Source organism: Lemur catta, chromosome 10, assembly GCF_020740605.2.
Source record: "Lemur catta isolate mLemCat1 chromosome 10, mLemCat1.pri, whole genome shotgun sequence".
NCBI lineage: Eukaryota > Metazoa > Chordata > Mammalia > Primates > Lemuridae > Lemur > Lemur catta.
Window position 1 is genome coordinate 5982530 of NC_059137.1, and position 26485 is coordinate 6009014.

At 43.8% G+C, this 26485-nt stretch overlaps 1 protein-coding gene across 3 annotated transcripts in view; it reads right to left on the bottom strand.

The window, feature by feature from the left end:
• GPR107 (G protein-coupled receptor 107) overlaps positions 1-26485 on the bottom strand; it is an 82119-nt gene that overhangs the window by 19050 nt on the left and 36584 nt on the right. For all 3 annotated transcript variants that reach the window (XR_006737872.1, XM_045563189.1, XM_045563190.1), the window contains 3 exons: positions 7645-7694; positions 6005-6088; positions 5162-5283 (listed from right to left, as the gene is read on the bottom strand). Coding sequence is in view for 2 of the 3 variants with exons in the window: in XM_045563189.1 (XP_045419145.1) it covers positions 5162-5283; positions 6005-6088; positions 7645-7694 (256 nt within the window). In the remaining variant the exon portion in view is untranslated. The remainder of the gene's footprint in view (positions 1-5161; positions 5284-6004; positions 6089-7644; positions 7695-26485) is intronic.

A 26485-nucleotide genomic window follows, 5' to 3' on the forward strand; every position in this document is an offset into this window, starting at 1 on the left:
AAAGGAACGTACACTCGCGGCAACCCAGGTACGGCTGACAGTGTGCTTGGCAGAGACATTTTGCACCTTTTTCTCCTTAAGAAAATATTCCTTTCCAGATGGTGGACCAAGTGAGAAAACAGCTTCTATTCTTTCAAGACAGGCCTGGTGCTAGGTCACAGAGGAAAAAATGGAATTGTTGCTCTTGGGGAGGCCACAGCCCAGTAAAACAGACAGTTTTCCCAAGCAACGACACAAAGCCACGTAAAGCACACACAGCAGAGCCAGGAACCAGGCTCAGCAGCGGCTCAGGATGAGAAGAATCCCCTCAGCCCGGGGAACTGGGGAAGCTGTGCTGCCTGTACTGAACGATGAGGAGCAACTGGTGAGGAAGGTCGGGGTGGGGGTGGACAGTTTCTGAACAGAAGAAACACAGCAGGCAAGAGGCATGGAGGAAAAAAGCCACCAAGTTTCCCAGAGCAGTCAGAGAATGCTGAGTGGCCGCAGTAGGATCCAGCCAGGCCACAAAGGAAAGGAGCAGAGGAGAGTCGGGGCGGACATGGGCAGGGCTGCGGGAGGCCCGGTCTGCCTTGTCTGGAGGACAGACGTGATTCTCGTTCCAGGGGTCTCAGCTCTCACTCTGGCTCAGGGTGCCCTGGGGAGTTCAGCACAGATACTGAGCCCTGGGCACTGAGAATCGGTCTCCAGGGCAGTGGCTGGGAACCTACACATTGAAAACACTCGCCACGTGACCCTGGCAGCCCAGGAGAACAGACAGGAAAGGGAGGCAACCAGAGGTGAGGAAACCAGCCCTCACGCTGGAAAGGGGAGAGGGGCTGAGAGACATGATGCTACCTACGCCCACGAGATGTGGCCACTCACCCACACTGGCTGAGGAAGAGGGAGGTGTTTCAGCCACCACCTGCCTTCTGCTATTGGCAACTGGGTAGATGGTGGTGGCCCTAAGGCCTGTGGGAAGACCAGGGAGAGACACACAGAGGGACTTGCTGCTCAGGAGGGCGACTGGGCTGGAGCTGGGGCGTGGCAGCGAGGAGATGGTTGGGGCACCTTGGGCTTGGGTGAGTATGAGGAATGAGAGGGAGAACAGGAGTAAGGGTGTGTGGGAGCACAGGAGGATGTCAGAGGTGGGGCAGGTGACAGTGAGGTTCAGTGTGTGGCCAGGACTGGGAACAGCTGAAGTGAACTTAAATAGATAAAGAAACCTGATGGCAGATGGGGTGGGGAGGAGACTGCATCCCACTCCCCCAGCAAACCTGGGAAGTTAAAGGGCCGCCTGGGGCCCCAGTGCCGCAGGTGAGCCTGGCCAGCCCCTGCAGACATGGCTCCAGCCGTCCCCCCTGAGCTCAGACACTGCAGCAGTGAGAAAGGACACCTAAAGCCTCCCCAGCAGGGACACACGGACGTAGGGCTTTAACAACTTCGCAGGAAGCTCCCTGGGTGCCCCAGTTTTGGTGCAAACACTTACAGGGCCAAACAGCTGAAGAGCCAACACCCAACCAGCAACCTGCGCCACAGATCAGCATCTCGAATGCCCTGTGGGGCAGCACAGGAAGGCGCTCTACGAAGGTCAGGTTAAGCAGGGAGCAGGGTGATTCGCAGTGTGAACTCCAACTCTGCAGATCTAGTTGACGGGCCTGGAGCAGCTCAGGTCACAGAACCAGAACCACCTCACTCTGCAGATGGAAGTGAGGCCTGCCCTTCTTGCTCTGTGTTCCTTCCTCTCACCCCAGGTGCACACCTGCATCACAGCACGGCGACATGACACTTGGCCACGCTGTCCCCACTCTGGAGAGCTGATGGAGCTGCTCACAGCCAGGTGCAAGCAGACTCAGTGCATGGGGACACGCTGGCTTCTCTACCTGCCAAACCCCACTGCCTGCTTCCGGCAGAAGCTGTTTGTTTCCTCTGGTGCTGCTCAGGTAAGCAGTTCTTTGAGCCACTACTGACTTCAGGAAGCTGCCTCAAGGGCCAGCAGCTCCTAAGCCAGCCAAAAGCGAGAGACCTCAGTGTCTACGCCAAGGGGAGGTGCTGCCTGAAGGCCCAGGACAGGTGAGTCTGCAGAGGATGCAGGGGAAGCTGAGCAGACAAACCCAGGCTGCCTCCTACTTTCTCTCCACATCTAAATGGTGACACTCTTCCCCTGCCCCCCACCACCATCTTTTCCTTGTAAAGCCCTAGTGTCTGTGCTTATGAGCAAAAGTGCCGAATGGAACACAGGCTCCTTCTGCCACACGAGACTGCCATCAGATGTGGCCTGAGTGGCCCGTGGATGCATGTGTTTCAATAAGTAAAAACTATTTTCTGGACTTGAAATGTGGAGAGGCCCAGTTAAGAGAGAATTCTATTAGTCTCCAATTCCTGTTTTCACTTTTGTTCCCACCCACCTGATAGAAGTAGTGATGGTTAACAGTAACCTTTAGGCCAGCATCCTGGAATGGGAATCCCAGGGAGACAACTTCCTTGCCTGCGAACCCACAGCAAATATTGCTTCCCACTCTCACTCCTCACGATCACAGAAGTAACTCAGATCACTAAGGATATGCATAGCAGAGGAGGCAGCTACCAAATCTGATCATTAAAACTGCATTCAGTACCTTTTAACGTGCTGATTATTTTAACAACAAATTCAGTAACCAAAATTGGTATGCCTAAGGAGAAATGTTCAAAGAAACAGAAGGAGAAAGAGACAGAAAGTTAGTCTGACTTCTGCTCGTGCCCTCATTCCCAGGCTCAGAGAGAAGCTGTGTTAGGCCTGGTGGGATATCGCTGTGTGGCCCTGCGGACTGCGTTGGGCCTGGGCTGGGGGCGGGGTGGAAGCAGCTAGCCTGGAAGCTCTCTGCCCTCAAGGGGAGCACGGCTCAGTCCTGGGCTCAGCCAGCAAGACACACTTCCCAACACGCTGCAGTCCCACAGCTCAGCTTCAAATAAAGGTGAGAACAGACGCAAAAGAAACTGCCAGAATCTCAGTCATAAGGTCAGTGAGTGACCCAGGTCAGAGTTCATGTCCTCCCACTGGCTAAGAGTCATTAGGAAGAGCGTGGATTTGTTTGGGGGTGTGTGTTGAGGGAAACAAGAGGGTGGAAGTCCTAAAAAATATTACGTCCCATAAAGAGGTACTTTGTTCGGTGGCAGGGATTGGACCTGGCTCCCCTTTTCAGAAAACACCTACCAATGTGGATGACACTTTACAGAGAGCTAATGACCTTCTAGAACACAGAGGCAAGGGCTCTGCTTGCCTCTGGCTTGGGTTATTTCTGGAGGACTGAAGTGGTGGCATCCAGGAACAGCACTTCCAAACAGAAGAGGGAGACGACAGCGTGGCCACCGCACCGCCCTGAGAAGCTGTAATTAGCCTTTGCGCTCGCTCACTGGCAGGTGAACGTGGATGGCAGGTGACGGCAGTGCCTCCATCTCAGGCCCCTTCTGCTCTGTCACATCTCCTACATCCACAGGACTTCCCTCTTATTCTTAGCTAGAGAAACTCCACAAGAACTTCCCCAGAACCATTTCCTTGTTGATTTAAAAGCACTTTGCCTCAGTGCCTCCTAGGTGACTTGTTTCATAGGCTAGCCTGAGCGAGCGCTCACTGGGGACACCACTGCCCTCAAGGAGCCCTCCCCTGGGTGGACTCTTTCTAGCTGTTCCACACGCAGCCGCTGCCGCTGAAGAGCTCACCTCACATTTATGGTACAGCTCACTCTGCATGACCGAGCGCTCTTCCCCTTGTCACACAGGAGTGTAAACTGAGGTATCCCTGACTCTACCACGCCAAGCTCTCCCAAGTCTTGCCAGAATAAAGAACACGCACTCTAGTTCCCACTAGGCTGGTGGTTGTGCATCTACGCCCTCCCCCACTCCTCCCCTGGTTTTGCCACACAGAGACCCCCCTGCTAAAATGACTGCCACTAGCATCAAATATCATCAGAGAGAAACAAACACTAAAGCAAAATTTTAAAAAGTTTTGCCATGAGACAAAATGCCTTCACAGTGCATGCAGGCTTCAAGATGCAATGGCTGAGGGAAAGGACGTGGGGGACGACTGAGAAAAGCAGAGATGCTACGACCCCACCGTTCAGCTTCCAGCCGCCTGCCTGAGAAACTGCAGACTGCTGCGGCTACCGGAAAAGCTAAAGGTCTCCCAGCAGGGGATGGAGAAACACACCGTGTTTAGGTTACTGACGCTGCTGCTTGCCAGACTGACTCTCATTTGTGTGTCTTCAACCAACAGTCACTTGCTCAGACCCTGCTACTTCTAGAAAAGGCACGTCTGATGGTCCTCTACTCTCCCCTCCACTGTCTATGAAAAGGTCTTTCTTCCTGTGCACAGGGACATGCTGTTTGGGGCCCACCAGCAGGCCCTGCCTTCTATCGTCCCAGCAGTGGAGCTGAGCACAGAGAGCCGCCCTGTGCTGCCTGACACCGAGCAGAGGCAGCAGGGGCTGAACCTCAGCCTCTGAACTGAGAAAAAGCAAAAGGCTGCCAGTGCTGGGGCGAACACTCCGTACCAGTGACACGAAAAGGGAAGACTCAGCCATAGGCTAATCACCACACACAACTGACTGGGCTTATCATACTGCAGAGTTCACACACAAACACACATAATCACTATTCACATTTCTAGAAAATGATTGCCCTTTCCCAGGAAATAGGGCCCTAGAGTCACTTACCCTTACTCAGAAAAGCCCATATGACAGGGCAAAGTCACTGTACTGGCTGTGAAAAGCCACTTAGTTATCTGATGACAAAGGATGTTTGAGCATCATTAGGAGACTCACACATGACTCAGAAGATTATATTTTCAGAGACAAGCCGAGGGTGAGGCCTGACAGGAAGTGCAGCTGCCTGTTCTCAGCAGTTCTGACCCAGCCGAGTACCCTCCCAAGTCCTTCCCACTGAGTTACTGAAGCGGCAGGTACCAGTGACGCTTAGGATGGCAAGTTCCATCCTCCCCAGCAATACTGAGCAATTGGCAAATACGGTACTTCAAACTGAATAAGAGAGCCTAGGGCTAGAGTGTCCATTTCCTGCTGCTAAAAATAGAAGAACCACCTCTGGAGCAACAAAATGCTGAGAACAGCTGGTCCAAATCACACTGTGCTGCCGTTTGGTTAGGTAAAGGGGTCAGGGCACCGGAAGAGAGGAAAGAAAGGGGATTTCTTACACAGATTCCATTTCCAAGTCATCTTCTTCCTGAGAAAGTTGCAGGTAGGGGTTATCTGATGCTGGACGGAATTTATACCCCGTTAGAACAAAGAATACCAGCGTGGCCATTTCATCCAGGAGCTGCAAGTTTAAAAACCACCCCAAAATAACGAGATTAGCAATGCTGTTCTTCAGAGAGCAGTATAACTAAACAAACGGACGTACTCCCCCACAACCCACCCCTGCTGACTACTCACTCGCATGTCAGAGTTTACGCTAGAGAGCATTTTCCTCAACTTGCTGAAGCCTAACCCAGGAGCATCCTGCTCAGAAACAGCAGTCGTGCTTTTCCTTGCTCGACCCAGTCTTCACTGGTAGCTTTTAAGAGCTCTTTATATACCCACATTTTCCTAAAGCACCCAAAGCACCAAGTTCTTCAAGAAAAAAGTCTCTAAATCATGTGGTGGCTTACTCACCAGTTAAACTAGTTCTAACATATTGCAAAGACACTTTAATACTGAAACAATGATAATCAGCAAAGAGGAAGGGAGGCTGACTTTAAACTGTCCTAAGCCCTGTGACTGAAGGCAAAGACCACGCCTCATCTAAATTCTAATTATACAGGGAAAGTCTTACTCCCTCTGCCTGAAGCTTTGCTCTTCAAAGACTTTTAAGATTGAAAACTAAAATCAATAATGCAATTATTTTCAGATTTCTCACATAATCCAGCAGTTTTCCTGGACAAACAGAAAATCCCAATTGTAGTCCAGAAGAGACAGATGTCTTACTGGTCGTTCCCAGATAAATTAATGACAACAGTAAGTTACAGATCCTCCGGCACTGTCCCCTGTGAACAGCATACCTGGTAGAGCCACTTCCACTGGAATGGAACAGCGAGTTTGAGGAGGAATGCAATAATCCTGGTGAAGTATATGTAACACACAATCTATATGAAGAGGAAAGAAACAGAAAATAAAATCAGCATAAAAATCAGGGCACCACTTTTACTTTCACAAATTAACTATGGAGTAAAAAAGACATCACCCAAAGAAAAGCATCTGACACTTACAGTGCTCAGCAATAAACGCAGTGATGCTGCTCTGCCACTTACACCTGCAAGGATTTCTTCACTGTCTCCAGGTGGCCGAGACATTGACAACAGCCACACCCACAGGGAGGACGGGACACTTTAGTATGGTTGTTGTTAACCTTTCCTCATCTTAATCACAGCCCCAGATTTCAGTCTCCAAAGGGTAGTATTTTTATTCCCAGGCTCTGAGGAATATTTATAGTAGTAACAGCTAAGTAGAGCCACACAGGGCAACACTAACTTCCAGTCTCGTCACCAGCACATGCTGCAAACGTTTGAGGAAGGACAAACACTATCAAGTACTCTAGCAAGGAGGGATGGCCTTCATTTCTTCTCACTGGGACGAGGACTCAACCTGCCCGCCAGTAGCGCACGGGCTGCTCACAGGGACTAAATTCGAGTGGCCAGCTTGCGGGCCGGGAGGCACACTTGGGTTTCAGGCACGAAGGCCGAATACCCAGGCCTGGCCGTTGAGGACTGCTCATCATTGTCCCCACATGCAACAAGAGAGGCTCTGTGGCAATGCCTACACCCATCACAAAAATCTACAGAAAAAAAAAACCGAGTGGGTGGTCTGCCCCTGCTTCTCTATTGCTGAAGTCTCTAACTCAGGCAAAAGAATTGCCCCAAGTGACAGTCAATGCCAAAACTACAGATGGAAGACATGGAAACTTTCTTTTAAGAGTCAGGAAGCAAACTAACTCTGGAAGACCCCTACTTTATATATTCTAAGAAATTATAACGCTAATGATTTACAGCAGGTGCAGTGTTTGGCACTATGCTGATAGGACTTTTCATGTCCCTCATAACCCTGTTTTTAGATTTTACAAAAACTGTCTCAATTTTTCTGTTCTTAAGGTAAATATTATTACCATAACATGCAACTAGTTTTCTGTAGGGAAATCTGAAAGAAGAGAGAGGTACATACTCTAATAATTTTTTAAATGGAAAAAAAAAAAGGCTGAAGAGCATGATGATTTGATCCCATTTTTCTAAATGAATAAAAATAGCAAGTCAAATGAGCAGCCATGTATGGCATATGCCTAAGAAGAAACCTAGAGGAATAACCACTCAACAGCTAACAGTAATTACCTTGGGGAGGGCAGGAAGAGGGAAGTGGAAGACCAGGCTCATACAGGCTCCACTGTGTTTCTGTCATCTCTGCATTTTTTATTTTTTTACATCAAGCTTGTATTACTTTTCTAACTACTTAAAGCCAAATTTAAAATTAAAAGGAAGTAATCCAGATATTTACTTCCCCATCTTAAGAGACATAGCTTGATTTTACGAAATAAAACCCACACAGCACCAAGTAGAACAACATCTTGTGTTCTCACCAATTCTTCAGAAGTTCATTTGCTCTACTCCTTGAATTAATCTCATTCACAGATTTAGTATTTTTTTTTACTCACCAAGACGTAATAATGTCTGAAAAGTTTCAGCTTTGCTAAGTTAATAGCAGCTAGGGAATGGAAAGAAAAAAATGAAAGGCTCATTAACTTTTCTCATTTTGAAAAGCAAGTCCCACTCAGGCACCCTCTCAGTGAGAGGCCACGTCCAGCGCGGACGAGCACCAGGCACAGGCACGTGCCTATAACTGGACACCAACTCCCTGGGCAGGCTCTCCCCAGTCACCAGGAGGAACAGGAAGTTGTGGGGCAGCACAGCCCCGGTGGTGAGCTGGAGCTGGCTTTGCACCAGCGACCCCTGCTCTGGGGTCAGCAGCTTGAACCTGGGAGCATATTTTCATCACAGGAATCAGCTCACGCTACACATCGGGACCCTTCCCACCTCCAGAGAACCAGCAGTAAACATTTCACCTCTGCACAGAGCTGTGCCCTCCACTAGGACCAGCCTCAGGTTGGTCACACAGTACCATCTGGGGGAGCCTCCCACTAGCTGAGGGTATAAATTCAATAAACCCACAGGTGCATTTTGCAAACTTCACTCCAGTTTTCAGTGACTTGTAATGAGTGAGCCCTTTGAACACAACCTCCCTGACTAGTCTTACCTTCACAATTGCTCAAGGTCAACCCCGCCAGGACAGCTGACTTCCTGACACTGCCTCAGGCTATGAAATATTGATGACCAGAGGGCAGCCTGGCTCCCTCCCAACAGCAACCCTTTCATTCACCAGATACCTTCCTGCAGGAGGCAAATTAATTTTGCTTAATAGCATTCAATTACTGACTCAGGTTAAGAATGGGACTGTGGGTGGTGAAGGTTCGAATTTCCTCTTCCTCCTCCTTCTGGCTCACGATTAGTGGCGGGCACTCAAGCTTAGGATGCCAAAAGAAATTCCTGGAATCCTAAATTATCTTCAAGACGATTATCAACTAACAGTATCTGCAAGAACCTCCTCTGAGAAACTGAATGCATTAATGAGGGGATGTTCAGAAAGTCTTTCAGGGAAATTCTGACTCTCACAGTTGAGAGGATAGAACACACCCACCCCTAGTGCTGCAGTGGCCCCATCTTCAGATGCACACATCTGAAGCAGCAAAATTACAGCAGGCAGATCACCAATGGCTTTCTTATCTAGCAACCTCTCTGGCAGTCTTGTTACTATTTTTATTATTATTATTAAATCTCTCTGGTTCTCCTCCCTTTTTTAATTCAGTCAATACAAACTTACCAGGCCCCAACCGAGCCAGGCCCTGGAATACAGCCGTGAATGTGGTAGCTGCAATCCCGTGGGGAGAGAGGGGCACTGAAGCACACGCTATCCCCTCCCTGAATGACATGCACACAGAGCATGTGCCGGAGCATGCAATCGGGTGCTCCTACTCGGCTGGGGGGATGGGAAAGGCTTCATTGAGGACAAGATGTGAAAACTGAGAAGTGTTGTTGGATAAAGAAGAGCTCCCGAAGACTTAAAACTTTCCCCATTTGTAGGAACCTTCTGTGTCCTTTTTGGATGCAGCTCTCCTGCTCACACTGGCAGAGGTCAGGGAAACGAGCAGCTCATGCTGCACCTGCCCCATTAAACCTGCTGTCCGACAAGAACTGCAGCCCCCCCCAAAACGAGCTAAATACTTCTAGAATGTGAACACTCAATTCTCTTTGTGAACAACTGAGAAAAATGGCACTAATAATTATAAAAATGCTTTAAAACTTTCTTCTAAATTTTGCTTGCTGAAGTAAGTCCTGACAAATGAAACTCGTACCTTGCTTCACTAAGAAGCATCAGCCAGACAGAGAAGTGTCATGTTTTTATTCCTGGATTTCCAAGTGCCATGACAGGGATAAGCCTGGGCTTCCAACCAGACTGGGGGAAGGGCGAGAGAATTTTCCAAAGGGCCTGGACACAGCTCAGGAGTGAGGCGGAGTCGGAGAATCCAAGTGGAGAGAATGCTCGGGAACAGCAGGTGTAAAGGCTCAGAGGCCAGACAGCTTCATGGATCAGGAAGGGAAGGTGGCTCAGTGCGGCAACCCTGTGACTACGCCACAAAGATGCTAGGAAATGGGCCTGGGCTAAGAGCAAAGCCAAAAATTAAGATGCAGAAGACCATGAGCTTGTTCTCCTTGTTGGTTTTGAGGGGCTCCAGGGAGCCTCTAAGTGGTTTTGTTTTTTTTTTTTTGGACTAGTCAAGCAAGAAGGTGATGAGGAAAGAGGAGAACAAGGAGTTCAATCTGTAACTGACTGTGAACCATCAATTGATTCAAGACGCCAAGTATTGAGTGTTCACATTCAAGAAGTACTAAGTGTTCTATCTTCGGACCATCCTGCAAAGGGTTTTAAGCAGGATAAAGCCATGATCATATCTACATTTTAGAACAATCTCTCTGTGGAGAAAGCATGGAGAGAAACAGGAGTGAGAGCCCAACTGAGGTCAAAGAACTTGAAGGTGTGGAGTCCTCTCTAGAAGGCAGGGAGATCTCTCTATCTGTGTGGAGCAATTGAGGTTCGGATGTGAACAAGCTGACTGCTCCGGGGGCTGGCTGGGGACGAGGACGCACAAGGCAATAAAGTTGAGGATCCCAGAAAGAGTACCAAGTCTGACGGTCCCTTCCTTTCACAGGGAAGGAAACAAGGTAGAGGACTGAAGGTACTGCAGGTAGAGGGGTAAGGAACGAGTGTGGGGGCTGAGAGCAGGGGGCGGCAGGCAGGCTGGCATCTCCCTGGCATCCTGTGCCATGGTCACAACCTCCAGGCTCCCTCCTGCAGAGAGGCAGGCTATGAATCGCTCCATGAATGGGCCTGTATGCCCCACATCCAGGCACTGATGAAGAAACATCACCACGTCACAGATGCCAGGACACATGCTAGTGTTGATGAACAGACCTTGGGAACAACCAGTGCTGTCTCTGAGAAACGCAGCCACAATAAACACAGTTTATGGTTATTTCCAAAACCCACCAGGCACGATGATGTCATTTCCAGTCACACATCAGACATTCGTTGACGAGACTGCTGCTGGCGGGGCAGGCTCTCAAGTCCCACTCTGGTGTGACTGGTGTGCCAGTCACAGCCGGGCCAGCAAGGGCAGGGAGTGAGCTTACTTAGTGGAAAGCAAACAGGAGAGCAGAGTGGTTAAGAGCACAGGCCCTGCATATCTGGACATCCTGGGCTCAAATTTCAGCTCTGCTGCTTACTGATCTGTGACCTCAGATGAGTCACCTAAACTCTCTGAGCCTCAGTTTCTTCATATCTTAAGGCAGGAATACCAACCCTTAGGGTTGTTGGGAGAATGAATGAGACAGCGCACAGAAAGCAAACAGCTCACAGTCAGCAGTCGAGTATCTGGTGTTACAGTATTAGTATTATATAGGATTAGGCCAATACCAAATGTGGCATATACTGTGTCACAGCAGCTGCCACATCTGGCAGGAATCCAATGAGTAAAACTGGAGCAAATGGGGACCTGGGGACTGCCAGAGCCCTGGCTCTCCTGGAAGCAGCGCTGCCATATGCACACAATGAGTAAGGATGTTAAGCAGGGCTGAACCAGTTCTAGGAGGCGAAACCTCACTCGCGTTATGCAAGGATCAGCAAGGCAGCAGGTCACAGCCTGGACTCCCAGGCCTCCCTTTGCTTTGCTTCCAAAGATTTCTCCAGAGTGAAGAAGGCTGACAGCTCGCTGCTCACTGGACTCTGGGGCGTAGGCTCCCCCAGGCTGGGCTATTCCTGACCCCACCACAAGGAGCAGCAAATATGGGGAAAGAACGAGCCTGGGGAGAGGACAAATGCCCAGGAAGGAGGCAGGAGACGTGCAACTCCATCCTGTACCATCAGGGCTCAGCATGCCTGCCCTGGCCTGCTTCCTTCTCCTGGCATCAGTCTCCGCATCTGGAGAAATTCTTTACGGTGGGTCAGAATTTCTTCATGGCAATGGCTCCTAATCAAGGCGAGCACCAGAATCACCTGGAGAGCTTTATTTAAGCACAGATGCCCAGGCTGCCCCCTAATTCTTACAGAATCTGGCCCGGCTATGATGATTTTGAAACACCTGCAGGGGAGTGGGGGAGGAGAGGGTATCGTGCCCACTTGCTCCACGAGATCCTACAAGATTGACCTCTCGTGCATTCCTCTTCCTCCCACTCACGCTGAGGAAAATGCCCATGACTCTTGATTTTGGCAAGTACTTACTGACAGGAATGGAACAAGTGCCCACTGAGGCAAGAGGTGCCACAAGAGCAAAAGAGCCAAAGTGCACCCTCTGTAGGATGCACTGGTCCTCCCCTAGATGGTCACCTGTCCTGTCTGTGTCACAGAGGAACTACGCAGGCCAGCAAAGAGACAGATCTCCCCCTCCTCACCCCTAGCTGACTTCCCTGGATGATCCTGAAACTGACAATGACCAAACAACAGCATTAGCCGTCACCACTGACTGACTGATCACCATGTGCCAGGCATTAGGCTGGGCACCGCCCCTGCTTCATCTCACAATAACCTCTCTGAGGGAAGCAGTCTGGTAAAGTTCAGGCCTGGAGAAGTTTAGCAAATTACCAAAGTCAGACAGCTTGCAGGTGGAGAATCCAATACTCAAACCCAAGTCTACCTCCGTCCAAGGACCAAGCTCTCAACACCTAAGAGCTTTGCACTAAGAGAAAGGCAATTCATAACTTTATAATTCACTGGTAGTTCAGGGAGAAGCAATCATGATTCAAACTGCCGGGCAATGCCCAGGAGCTGCCAGCCATCCATTCTAAGGAGTTAGTACCATATGATTTATGGGAGACACAGAAGCAAAGGCCCATGACAGCCTCTTAAAGGGTGAAAAATTTCCAAAACAATACTTCCCTGGATGTTAAGGAAAGCCTTAAGGCTTAAAAACATCTCCACCTACCCATCATCCTTTATTCCTGCTTCCTCTCTGCTGTGCTTCAGGGGAATTTTGAGTCAAACAGAAAAATTAAAGAACTAAAGATGACGGCAAAGCCTAGATGGCATTAGAGTCCCTCTGACTCACTCTGAATCTCAACGTTTCCACAATCTGCTTAAGCTCTGGGCTCCAGCTCACTCTGCATGGAGGACAGGCGTGCCTCCTCCACTTGTGGCCACACATGAGCTCAAAAGCCTGGCTGCATGGCTTTTCTCTGTCATTATAAAGATGCCAAAAGGACGCAGGCCACACGCTAACCCAGGACCACACTGGTTTGGGGGAGGGGGTAAGCTCATGTGGTGTCCTCTGGCCTCCGCTAAGAAAGGTCCCACTAACCCATCTCAGAGATGGTATCAGTATGTCAACAGAAAAGAAGCCAAGCTGTAAAATATTTTAAACAGGTTTATTCTGACCCAAATTTGAGGACTATGGTCCAGAGCCACACCCAAGAAGCCTTGAGCAAGTGGACTTGCTGTGGTTGGGTCACAGTTTGGTTTTATGTATTTTAGGGAGACAGGAATTACACATAAACTCATAATCAATACATGAAAGGCATACATTGGTTTGGCTCAAAAAGGTGGGACATCTCAAAGTGGGGGCTTATAGGTGGGTTATAGGTGGGTTTAAAGACTTTGATTTATAATTGGTTAAAGAAACGAAGCTTTGTCTAAAGGCTTGGAATGTTTTAAGATAAGGAAGTCTGTTAATCAGAGACAAGTCATCGGATTTATAGCCAGACTCAAGCGATCTGTTATATTTGAGGACCTGTAGCTTTGTCCTATGTAGCCTTAGGCCTATTAATGAGTTACAGAGGATATCTCCAAGAAGGGAGGGGGGCATGATGAGCCATGTCTGACCTCTCTACTCATGGCTAGTAACTCAGTTTTAGGGTATTCCTTGGCCAAGAAGGAGTCCATTCAGTCAGCCAGTGTCGGGGAGCCTTAAGATTTTATTTTAGCTCACAATTCCTCCCTTTTAGCCAAGATCTGCAGCATCGATGGCCAAATTCTTATTTTGTCTCATCTGTTGTCGGGGTGGTGTGGCTACCTGTCCTGAGTCCATCTAGGCCCTTGTGGCCAAGAGGACTGAAGAGTCAAAAGGGCTTACGGTCAATTAAATGTTTTAGGCCAGGTGGGACTGCAGGTCGACAGGTGCTCATAACCCTTGAAACCTTTTAGCCAACGAAAGGGTAAAGACCAAAATGTTAAAGGCAAGGCTATAAAAATTAATTTATCTATAAGTGGTGAGTTACTATATTTTTGGGTTTCGTTGTAGACTTGTAGTAAAAGTAAGTATTGTTCACCATTTAAGCTAAGGAATTTAGAGACTTTTGTTGTGTCACAATATTTTAGTCTCTGGTAATTTGTCTTAAGGTGGCTGATAAATTTATTATTTTTTTTTTATATAAACCCCACAACTGAGAATAATTCTATTCAGGAAGCTCTAAGTCTATGGGAAGCAAGAAATTTTTTATAGTGGGGATGGATGTTTGTACCACGTGGCCCAGAAAGGTAAAGTCTCTCATTTAGTATTTGTTTAGGCTTTCTGTGTCCATTCTTACTCTGGAGGGTCTAAATTAATTCCATTCCTCCGAATTGGCCCTTAGTCTCACATGCCCCACCCACTTTCGTGATAATCCCTGGGCCTAGAGGCAGGATGTTTGTAGTTGGCAGTGAATAACAGGTTGAGTCCAGTGAGATTTAATAATTTTAAATCTTGGAGATAGCAGGTAAACTTGTTATTTACTTAAAACTTGTCATGACTCTGGAAACCAAAGTAAGAGAATCAGTAATGTTTTAAATAAAAAGTCATAAAAAATATTTTAGTCTTTTATTTTTCTTTTCTTAACCAGTTATTTTAGGACAAAAAAAAATTCAGTGAAAACTTAAGTCGTAGGAAATCATGAACTGTCTGTCATGAAACAGGATCACAAGTTACTATAAAATTAGTCATTTATTTAGTCAAACTGATAATTAAAAGATTTTTAAAATTAAAAATCTCATTTTTTGATACAGAAGAGACTTAGTTTTTCAAACAATCATAAGACCTACTATAGAGAAACTGAAATACAAATTAATAAGACAAACTGAATTTGTCTCTCTCCCCCCTTTTTTGTAGTTTATTCAAAAGGTGAACAAAAATCTTGTTATTTCTATTAATCACATGAAAGGAAAATAATAATTGTCTGTAGATGATAAAATCTTATGATTAAAGATGCAAAGGAGATTTGGTTATTTTTGTGTCACACAACAATTTAACATATATAATTATTATTATTTTTTTTTTGAGACAGAGTCTCACTTTGTCGCCCGGGCTAGAGTGAGTGCCATGGCATCAGCCTAGCTCACAGCAACCTCAAACTCCTGGGCTTAAGCGATCCTACTGCCTCAGCCTCCCGAGTAGCTGGGACTACAGGCATGCGCCACCATGCCCGGCTAATTTTTTTTTCTATATAGATTTTTAGCTGTCCAAATCATTTCTTTCTATTTTTGGTAGAGACGGGGTCTCACTCTTGCTCAGGCTGGTCTCGAACTCCTGACCTCGAGCAATCCACCCGCCTCGGCCTCCCAGAGTGCTAGGATTACAGGCGTGAGCCACAGCGCCCAGCCAACATATATAATTATTATTAATACATTATCAAGGCATATTAGAATTTTAGAAATCTCATGAAAATTGTTTGAAAGAGAAAAGCAAAAAAAAAAAAAAAAAAAGAAAGAGAAAACCAAACTTTTCCTTTGTATTAGTGTATCACGGAAAAGCTAATTTTAATAAAATCTTATAAACAAATCTATTTAATTTTAATCAATTTTACTGTAAGATTTTTTATAAACCTTTTATAATCTTTATTTTTAACTTTTATATCTAATTTTACTCATTTATTTAATTTAAAAGTCTTTAAAACCTATAAATTAGATAAAATTATCTTTAACAAAACGATTTCTATGTCTTATAATCTTTATTAAAAAATTTTTTATATTGAATTGTTTTTCTTTTATTTAGTAGTTTTAATTACATATATTAATCATAATGTCAACTCTTGGAGAAACCTAAGAAATTAAAGTAACCTTGACCTGTTATCAGCCTCTAATTTTATTAGTACTCTTAAATATAAAAATAAGATATCAAGGTATGTAAACTTAAACTTATGTTTAATAATGTTTTAGTATTTTATCTTATAAATGACATTTTAGGATCATTCTCTTAACATGACTTTAAGATTTTAAATTACATGAAAATTTTATTTGTGTTTATCTCATTTATATTTATCTAATTTACCTATTTATCTGAACAGTTTACTTAGATTCTAGTTATCATTTTAAGTTATTTTTTTGTTAACCATTTTTACACCATGTAAATTAGGTATATAACACAGATCATGGATCAAAATATAGTTTTAATTATTATTTTTAAACTTATAAATCTTATCAAGAAAAACAAACGTGTTTTAGTGAGACTTATTTTAAATGATATAACATCATTTTTAAGTTTTATAAATATAGTAGATATTTTAGAATATACCCTGTTTAAAGGTGTTAACTAACTAGATCCATTTATTTATTTATTTATTTATTTATTTATTTATTTATTTATTTATTTATTTATTTATTTATTTATTTATTTATTTATTTATTTATTTATTTATTTATTTATTTATTTATTTATTTATTTATTTATTTATTTATTTATTTATTTATTTATTTATTTATTTATTTATTTATTTATTTATTTATTTATTTATTTATTTATTTATTTATTTATTTATTTTTGAGCTACAGTCTCACTCTGTTGTTGCCCAGGCTAGAGTGCCATGGTGTCAGCCTAGTTCACAGCAACCTCAAAGTCCTGGGCTCAAGCCATGCTACTGCCTCAGCCTCCCGAGTAGCTGGGACTACAGGCATGTGCTACCATGCCTGGCTAACTTTTTCTATATATTTTTAGTTGTCCAGCTAATTTCTATTTTTTTAGTAGGGACGGAGGTCTCGCTCTTGCTCAGGCTGGTCTTGAACTCCTGAGCTCAAACGATCCACCCGCCTTGGCCTCCCAGAGTGCTAGGATTACAGGCATGAGCCACCACACCCAGCCTAGATCCTTTTAAAACACCACATTTCTAGCACTCTGGGAGGCCAAGGCAGGAGGATTACTTGAGCTCAAGAGTTTGAAACTAGCTTGAGCAACGGTAAGACCCCATCTCTATTAAAAATAGAAAAAATTAGCCGGGCATGGTGGCACATGCCTATAGTCCCAGCTACTTGGGAGGCTGAGGCAGGAGGATTGCTTTAGTCCAGGAGTTTGAGGTTGCTGTGAGCTAGGCTGACACCATAGCACTCTAGCCCGGACAACAGAGCAAGATTCTGTCGCAAAAAAAAAAAACAAAAAAACAAAAAAATAATAAAACACTACATTTCAAAACAAAATCTACTGACACTATAGGGATCAAAGTGTCCCTGGCCTCTCACAGTTTAGCCAAACTGTAGGGAGTAGAGCAAAGCCCACTGTTTGCATAAAGATTTGTTGAAAATTTATTGATATGAGGCAGATTAATAGGAGGAAAAAAATTACAAACTTATACATGGGACTCTTTAGAATGAACACTCAAAAATATAAGGGAAATTGTCCATTTTTATGCTTAGAGTCAACAAAGCATAGACAGCTGTGTAGAAATATGATTGGACAAAAAGGGTGTGATCTACTGCTAACAGGCTGAGTAGGGAACCCAGTAAGGTCTTTTTATCTAGATCGTGTTTGGCCTCTCTGAGTGTGTATTCCTTTCTTTTAGGTGTGGGCCAGGCTCTTTCCAGAGTAGGGGTTTTACAGTAAAACAAAGTAGGTCAGATCATTACTTTATGGCAAGTTTTTACATAGAATAATTTTAGGTTTTATGAAAAAAGGGGTTCTGGCTTTTATGACCTATCTTGGGGAAGAGGGATTCTGATTTCTATGGCTAGCTTTAGGCAAGTATGGAACCAAAAGGTACGAAGACAAGGGAAAGTCAAAGAACTTTTGTTTTTGAGGCCTTTATTTTAAGGTAGTTTTTTGAGCCCCATCAACATATCACTTTGACTTCAGACTGAAAAAAAAGAAAAACCTTTGGCACCAATCCTTAGCACCTCAAATAATGACACAAAGTTGTAACACGTTTTTCTTACGTGAGGATCAAGATTAAGCTGTTTTAAAAACCATCTAAATTAGTCTCAAAACATTTTCCAACTTGGGTGTAAACTTGAGTACACGTACTATTTCCAAAGAGTAAGACTGTTTTGAGATTCTCTTTGGATTTTAACAATCTTTTTTTTAATCTTAAAATAAATTAATATAGGCCAGGCATGGTGGCTCACGCCTGTAATCCTAGCCCTCTGGGAGGCCGAGGCGGGTGGATTGGTCGAGGTCAGGAGTTCGAGATCAGCCTGAGCGAGACCCTGTCTCTACTAAAAAAATAGAAATAAATTATCTGGACAACTAAAAATATATATAGAAAAAATTAGCCGGGCATGGTGGCGCATGCCTGTAGTCCCAGCTACTCGGGAGGCTGAGGCAGTAGGATCGCTTAAGCCCAGGAGTTTGAGGTTGCTGTGAGCTAGGCTGATGCCATGGCACTCACTCCAGCCCGGGCAACAAAGTGAGACTCTATCTCAAAAAAATAAATTAATTAATTAATTCATTAATATATATAATTTAACAAGTAAGGATTTTTTTCCTAGGCAAAACCTTTGTTATAGCAACAAAACGTACATATAATCGGTTAGCAAATCAAGAGTGGACAAGACCAAGGGAAAACTAAAGCTTTTAAATTTAAGTTCCTGTAACTACAATTTTTAGGACAGCTTTGAATCCCTAACAGTACTGTTACTATCAGATGACAGAAAGAGTGAGTCAGAAACACGTCTTATGTGAACCTTTTCAGACACTGAAATTAGTGGAAGAAACTGTATCTGCAGCTAGGATTAAAAGACCAAAACCAATATATTTTTATAAACCTTTGACCATAAGTTTCTGTTTTTATGTTCTATATATTTGGTGTTTTATTTATTCTAATTTGTTGACACTTATTTTTCATTTAGACATGTCTACATTTTTACCTAATTAAGAACCTTAAGGTTAAAAATAGGCATTTTTGTTGATAACTCAAGAAGATTTAGCCATTATCATTAGACCAACAATATTAAACTTACTTTACTTATTAAAAATTATACAAACACAGATCATTTTGTCTTTGGCTGGGTTTATAGTTTTACAACCTTTGTGTCAAGCCCTGACACTTTTTTTTTTATTCTCGGCTAGACAGAACCTGTTTACCTGATACCTTAAGAAACATAAAAATGTTCAGTAAAACCCAGGCAAAAAATGTGTGTTGACAAAATTTTTATTTCTACTTCATCAATATTTTTAATAAACCAGCTTATTTATCAAATATTACTAAATTCAAGTGAACTAGAAAAGTCATTTGGGTTTAATTAATTTATGACCATTCTTTTATAAGCCAGCCCAGAACCAGGTAGGCACACAAACATATATTTTAGAGACAAACACAAAACACATCTAAACATATACATTCATCCATACACAAAGTTTCAACAGATTTTACCTCTGAATTCTAGCCATGAGATGGTAATACAAACTCACCAGTTTGTAAAAGATACTGGATCCAAATTTCTTCTGACAAAATTGGAACTTGTTCAGGTGGCTAAACTGTAGTTGCCCTAATAGGTAACCTAATTACATCTGAGGATCAAAGTTTTGGGTAAAGCAGTTTTTATGGCAGTTGGATTTTTTACCCCCCCCCCCCCCCCCCCGGCCGTTTAAAATGAGTTTTCAGTGTTTACATTTTAGCTAGAACTGGCTGTAAGATTTCCAGGTAGTCTTTCAATTGGAGATATATAAACAATGACTTTATTTCACCATCAGTAGAAAAAGTAAGTTTAGAATAGCCAGAAAAGAAAGAGAGAGCGCTTGAGAGACATTTTAACTCTATAGTGGCAGGTCCACCAACTGAGCTCTGAATTTCTTGATGTAATTTACCCTTCAGTAAAATCTTGTACACAGGAATTGGCCATAGGCTGGGCATGATGGCTCACGCCTATAATCCTAGCACTTTGGGAGGCTGAGGCGGGAGGATCACTTAGGCTGGGAGTCTGAGACCAGCCTGAACAAGAGTGAGACCCTGTCTCTACTAAAAATAGAAAAAATTAGCTGGGTGTGGTGGTGCACGCCTGTAGTCCCAGCTACTCAGGAGGCAGGAGGATCCCCTAAGCCCAGGATTTCGAGGTTGCTGAGAACTATGCTTAGGCCAACAGCACTCTGGCCCAGGTGACAGAGCAAGACTGTTTCAAAAAAAAAGAATTGGCCATAACTGGCTGAAGTCCTAGAAAACCCAGAAGGTCTTTGAACTTTTTCATTTACATAAATATGTGCAGCTAGAGGCGCCATTCACCAACTGGGGTGCCCAAAGGGGGTCGTTCTCCTTGTCTTTCCTCATTTTTACAAGATTTTTTTCCTATTTTTCTTTAGAAGAAGCAACTGAACTGTAGTCTAGGGTTTAGGGCCGGGCAGAGCGTGCTGACTGTGGGTTGGGGCTGCACAGTGTTTCACCACTGAGCCGCTCCTGCACTTTACCTGTCTCAGTTTCTCTCTTTGGGGGTCTACCACCTCTGAGAGGGCTCAAAATGCTGAGTGGTCAGCTCTTAAATGTGTTTCCTAGACAAGCCTGCTATTAATTAATTTTGATGGGGGGTTCCCTACAGGGCCTCGCAAGCTGTGGGCAATCACCCCAGGCAACTCCCACTCAGGTCCCCCGTCACCCAGGGGTGCCTTTCAGCCGGGAGGAATAAAATGCCCTTTCTCTTTAGAGCTGAGAACTCAGGCTCTCATTTATCTACAAACAAGACAGTTCGGTTTCCTCTTTCACAAATGCGCAGAAAAGCCAATTGAGATTAATTTTAGGAGGAAGAGACAATGGAGAAGACACCTTAGAATGTACCTCCAAATCAAAATTAGGATCCCAAACAACAAATTCCTAGGAAAAGAACCAACAGCTCAGAATAAACCAGGACCATCAACCAAGAACGGGAGGTCCGGAGCTCAGGAGGACTTACCAGTTCCGCCCAAGGAGAAGCTCGGAGTCGGGGGGCCCAAAAGGGCCATGTCGGTATCTGGTGCCGAGTTCGGGCTACTCCTTCGGGGAGTCCTGAGTCTTCTCTGAGCCTCACGTTATGCAACAGTCTTGTCAACGGAAAAGAAGTCAAGCTCTGTAAAATAATTTAAACAGGTTTATTCTGACCCAAATCTGAGGACTAGGGCCCAGAGCCACGCCCAAGGAGCCTTGAGCAAGTGGACTTGCTATGGTTGGGTTACAGTTCGGTTTTATACATTTCAGGGAGACAGGAATTACACATAAAGTCATAAATCAATACAAAGGCGGCCAAAAAAGGTGTGACAACTCAAAGTGGGAGCTTACAGGTTATAGGTGGGTTTAAAGACTCTTTGATTTGTAATTGGTTAAAGAAATGAAGTTTTGCCTAGAGGCTTAGAATGTTTTCAGTTAAGATAAGGAAGTCTGTTAATCAGAGACAAGCCAATGGATTTATACCCAGACTCAAGTGATTTGTTATGTATATTGAGGACCTGTAGCTTTGTCCTATGTAGCCTTAGGCCTGTTAGTGAGTTACAAAGGATATCTCCAAGAAGGGAGGGGGGCATGATGAGGCATGTCTGACCTCCTTTCTCATGGCTAGTAATTCAGTTTTAGGGTATCCCTTGGCCAAGAGGGGGCCCATTCAGTCAGCCAGTGTGGGGGAGCCTAAAGATTTTATTTCAGTTCACAAGGCACAAGCATGGGAAAGGCAGAGTGGTCAAGAACAACTATGCAGAAAATGAACTTCTTTGATCTTCAAACGGTTAAGGGTCATGTGAAAAATGATTCAAAATACATCCCCAATATATTTTGGTAGCAATGACTCAAAAGACATTAAAAGTCACCAAATTCAACAGTTAAGTTAGGGCTATGTATCTTATCACAAGCAAAACTGTATTTTGCATGATAAATCAAAAGCATCAAAGAAGCAAAAATGGCCCACAAGAGCAGAACTTGAGACCACATGACACCAGGAAAGATCAGCTCCGTAAAAGACTTCTGTGTCAAGTCTGTTAAGTTTCCAGCTTCCATTCCCTCCTCCCCCATTCTAGAACCACACTGAGATGAGGGGTGTGAGAAGGGCACGCCAATCTCAGACTCTGCTCCTGTCAGCCCCTCCTGCTCTCTGCCTGCTGCAGTCTGCAGCAGCAACACTGTGAGCTACATCAGCCAGACATGGCGCCTGTCACCTCTGCCCCACCCCCAGCTATTCACTGCACCGTCACAGTTGGCAGTGACCTAGGCCAGGACGAAGATCGGACTTCCCAATGCTTGATGACAAAGGCTGATTAACAGCTGGCAAAATCTTCTGAGGAAGAGAATCTGACCTTCCCCAAATACTGCAGTAATCAATTGAGATTTGGTTTCGGCAGTTGTCTGAAGACACACGGAAACCAAAGGCATGCCAACACCACTAGGCAAGAGAACCAAGCCCAGGCAGGCCTGGGGAAGGCACACCACCACGAATCACTAACCAGGTCCTCTGGGTGGCTGTGGGCCCCCTAAAGCACTAATACATTAAAATTCTAATAACAAAAATGGCCATGTGCCCATGACAAGGCTGTTTCTCAGCCTGGTGAGAGGAGAAGCCTCTTTGCTTTGGTTTGTAGCTTATATTAACTCAAGGTGGTATCTCTGGTTAATTGATTATTTTATAATGCTAATTAGAAGCTGTCATTAGGTTGATGAGATTACATGAATTCTGGGTGATCTGTTGAGGGAAAATAATGAAAGGAGGCTTTTGGTGATTAAAAGAAATTTAAAACCACAGTATTAAACCAGCCAAATAAAAAATGCACACACATACTTTCTCTCATTCTCTCTTTAAAACTGTTTATTTAGCAGTGGCTTTAAATCTTTCTAGGTTCACAAACTCTTCTGAAAATTTGCTATAATAAAAGCCACTAACCTTCTGCCCAGGTAAATGCACGCACAAAATCTCACCTACAGTTTTTGGCACCCACAAATCACTGTGTAATACATTCATGGATGCCATGCAAAAACCATCTGAATTAGAGGGTCACCCACTTAAGTGAGGTGGTCCTGAGTACAGGGCAGAAACATATGAGGGTTGTAGAGGTACCACTTCATCTCATGCAACACAAGAGATACAGGAGCTCTGTAAGTGCTCCCATCGCAGTGCATGAAGAGCAAGTGTCCTCTGACTGCCAGCCTGCCACTTGTCTGTAGGGAAGACAGCTGGCAATGCTCTGGAGGTGCAGCTTCAGACTTTTGGGACTGGAGTGAAATGACAAATGTATCCATAGGGACAAAAGGATGACAATTTTCAACCCGATCAAGGAAATCTTATTTCTTCTGCCTCCTTTCTCCTACATCATGAAACCCTGCTCCAGAGGGTGGGGTCTCAACAGACCGTCCCCAGTAGCAATGCAGATGACAGCATGCTGCAGTGCTATGGGAAATCAAATACTCACTCTTGACCAGGCGGCACCCAGTTCTAGAGCCATCCCCACATTCTAGGGAGGCAACATCACGGCAAACTGTGCAGCTGGGGGTTTGCCTCTCTCTCCTGACCTCCTCCTTGCTCTGGAGGCTTCTGAGCTGGAGTCTCCAAGTTTAGCCTTATAATAATCCCCCCTGCCAATAGCATCAGTGGCTTTAGGGCTACCTTAGTTTCTGCTTGGAAAGCAAAAACAAAAGTTAGACAAACCTATATAGCACAAAATGCTTCAAAATCTGAAACTTTTTGAACACCAACATGATGCTCAAAGAAAATGCACATTGGAGGATTTTGGATTTTCGGATTAGGGATGCTGAACCAGTTAAGTATAACGCAAATATTCCAAAATCTGAAAAAATCCGAAATCTAACACACTTCTGGTCTCCAGCATTTCAGATAAAGAATACCCAACTGTCACTGCACTGGGCACTTGATGGGAAGGGAAGGATTATAAACCTCCTGGGGGGAAATTTACAGCCCAAAGCTCTGCTGATGAATTTAGGGTAATCAATGGTAAAGCCAGCTTGTTAGAGGCAAATGCAGATTCCCATCAGAGGGACAAGTTAGGTAAAAGCTTAAACATAGCTCTGGAGCAAAGCTGAAGTTCTATTAATACTTAAAAGCAGTAATATCTTATATCTACGTAAGCTTTACGGTTTTTAAAGTACCTGAGTACAGAATAAAGAGCCAGTAATCACTATCCCTCTATAACATATATGATTTTACAAATGGTTTCCCTCAGATAGAACTTTTTCTGTAAAGGGCTGGACAGCAAATGTTTGCCTGTGTGGGCTGGACAATCTCTGTCCCAATTACTCAACTCTGCCTAGTAGTGAAAGCAGCTATGGGGCAGCATGTATACAAATGGCCATGGCTGCATTAGAAAAAAACTTCATTTATGAAAACAGGTGGGGGTGGGATTTGGTCCATGGGCCATAGTTGGCCAACACCTCCCCAACACCAGAATATTATAATCAAAAATTATCCTCCTTTTCTCAAAAAGAGATTATATTTTTATTTAGTAAAAAGTTAGATGACAATATCATGCAATACCCAAAGGCAGCCAATGGCTTATTTGTGAAGTATCCACCACTGAAATTCCTCTACAATAAGCAGACAAGGGCAAATCTTTTCATGCCAGGTAGAGTTTTCCAGAGTAGCAAGTCCCTGCACATTCATCTCTGCATTACATCTGTGCAAAGGGAGCAGGCTGCCCCGTAGGACCCCAGATAAATTCTCAACAGCTTCTTAAAGTAGTGAACTATCTAGGCAAACAAGAAGACCCCTGTGTAGCAAAACAAAAAATCCAATTAAAAAATGGGCAAAGAACTTGAATTGACATTTTTCCACAGAAGATATACAAATGGCCAATAAGCACATAAAAAGATGCTTAACGTGGCTAATCATTAGGGAAATGCAAATCAAAACCAAAATGAAATACCACTCCATATCCCTTAGGATGGCTATTATAAAAAAAAAAAAAAAAAACAACCCCAAACCAGAAAATAACAAGTATTGGTGAGGATGTGGATAAAATGAAATCCATGTGCACTGCTGGCAGGAATGTAAAATGGGACAGCCACCACAGGAAACATTATGGCAGTTTCTCAAAAAATTAAAGGTAGAATTACCCTGTGATCCAGCAACCGCACTTCTGGGCATATACCCAAAAGAACTGAAAGTAGAGACTTGAACAAATATATATTGTACACCAACGTTCACAGCAGCATTATTCACAATAACCAAAAGGTGGAAGCAACCCAGTGTCCACTGACACATGAATGGATAAACAAGTGTGGTACACACATACAGTGGAATATTATTCAGCCTTAAAAACAAAGGAAACTCTGATATAGGCTACAACATGGATGAACCTTGAAGACATCATGCTGCATGAAATAAGCCAGTCAAAAAGACAAACATTGCATGATTCCACTTACTTGAGGTCCCTAGAGTAGTAAAATTCATAGAGACAGAAAGTAGAATGGTGGTTGCCAGGGGCTGGGGGGAGGGGGAAATGGAGAGTTAGTGTTTAATGGGGACAAATTTCAGTTTGGGAAGATAAAAAATTCTGGAGATAGATGGTGGTGATGGTTGCAAAACAATGCAAATGTACTTATTACCAATGAACTGTATAATTACCAATGAACATAGTACATGAACCAGTACTATGAACTGTACACTTAAAAATGGTTAAACTGGTAACTTTTATGTTATGTATACTTTACCACAATATTAAGAAAAAGAAAAGAAAAAAATACCAGAGCAGAAATGCTCTTTGAGGTATATTCCAGTGGAAGGGGTAGGAAAGAAAAAGCAAGAAAAAAGCAAGCGGAAACTTGCCACAGAGTTCAATGCATTCTGTATTCTCTCCGATCTCTCCTGGGAATCTCACATCATAATTATGCTGATGTGTTTCCATCCAAATCACTGTACAAGAGTAATAAAATGATTTAAATTTATCTTAAAAAGGGGTTATTAAACCTGGGGTCCACAAATCCCATGAAATTGCACGAAAAACTTTACATATACATGGGGAGGGTTATATTCTAAGTTCTCAAATAGATCTAGCACCCCCAGAAAGGATAAGAACCACCAGTCTAAGGAGAGCAAGAATGAAAAAAAAAGGACTATATATACATGAGTTGCAACCAGGATGCACACAATGATTATTTCTCTTGTTCTCTCTCCAGTAGGTTTTTCATTAGGTCTTTTCATGTGGACGCACCCGAATAAAACATGTTCTTTGGCATGTGTTGTCCTGAGCTAACGGGCATCTTAAATAACCACAAGCATCTGGTCAAGGCTGAAATAAGCTCAATAGGAAGGAAGAAAATAACTAGGAAGACTTTCACTCATGTTCATGGTCGCCATGACCACAAGACACGTAAGGGACCTCATCTTTAATATGATGGTTCTTCATCTTTTGGTCTCAGGATCCCTTTATACTTTTAAAAATGACTGAAGATCTCAAAGAGTTTTTGTTTATGTGGTAACATTTATGTTTATTTATCATATTAGAAAGTGAAACAGAAGTTTCAAAAATATTTAATAATCCATTTAAAACAAACCCATTACATGTTAATATAAATAACATTTTTTGTTAAAAAAAAAAAAAACCCTCTTCCAAATAATTAATAATAAGAAGAGTGGAATTATTTTCCACCATTGTAACTCTCTTTAATGCCCAGCCTAATACAATGCGGCTGGGTGCTCGTGTTTGCTTCGGCATCCAGTCTGCTGTGAGGGAGCATTTTGGTTGAAGTATGTGAAGAAAATAAGGCCAAGTACAGGTGGACGTAGGCCTTTTTAGATAACTAAATAGTCTGATTCCACAT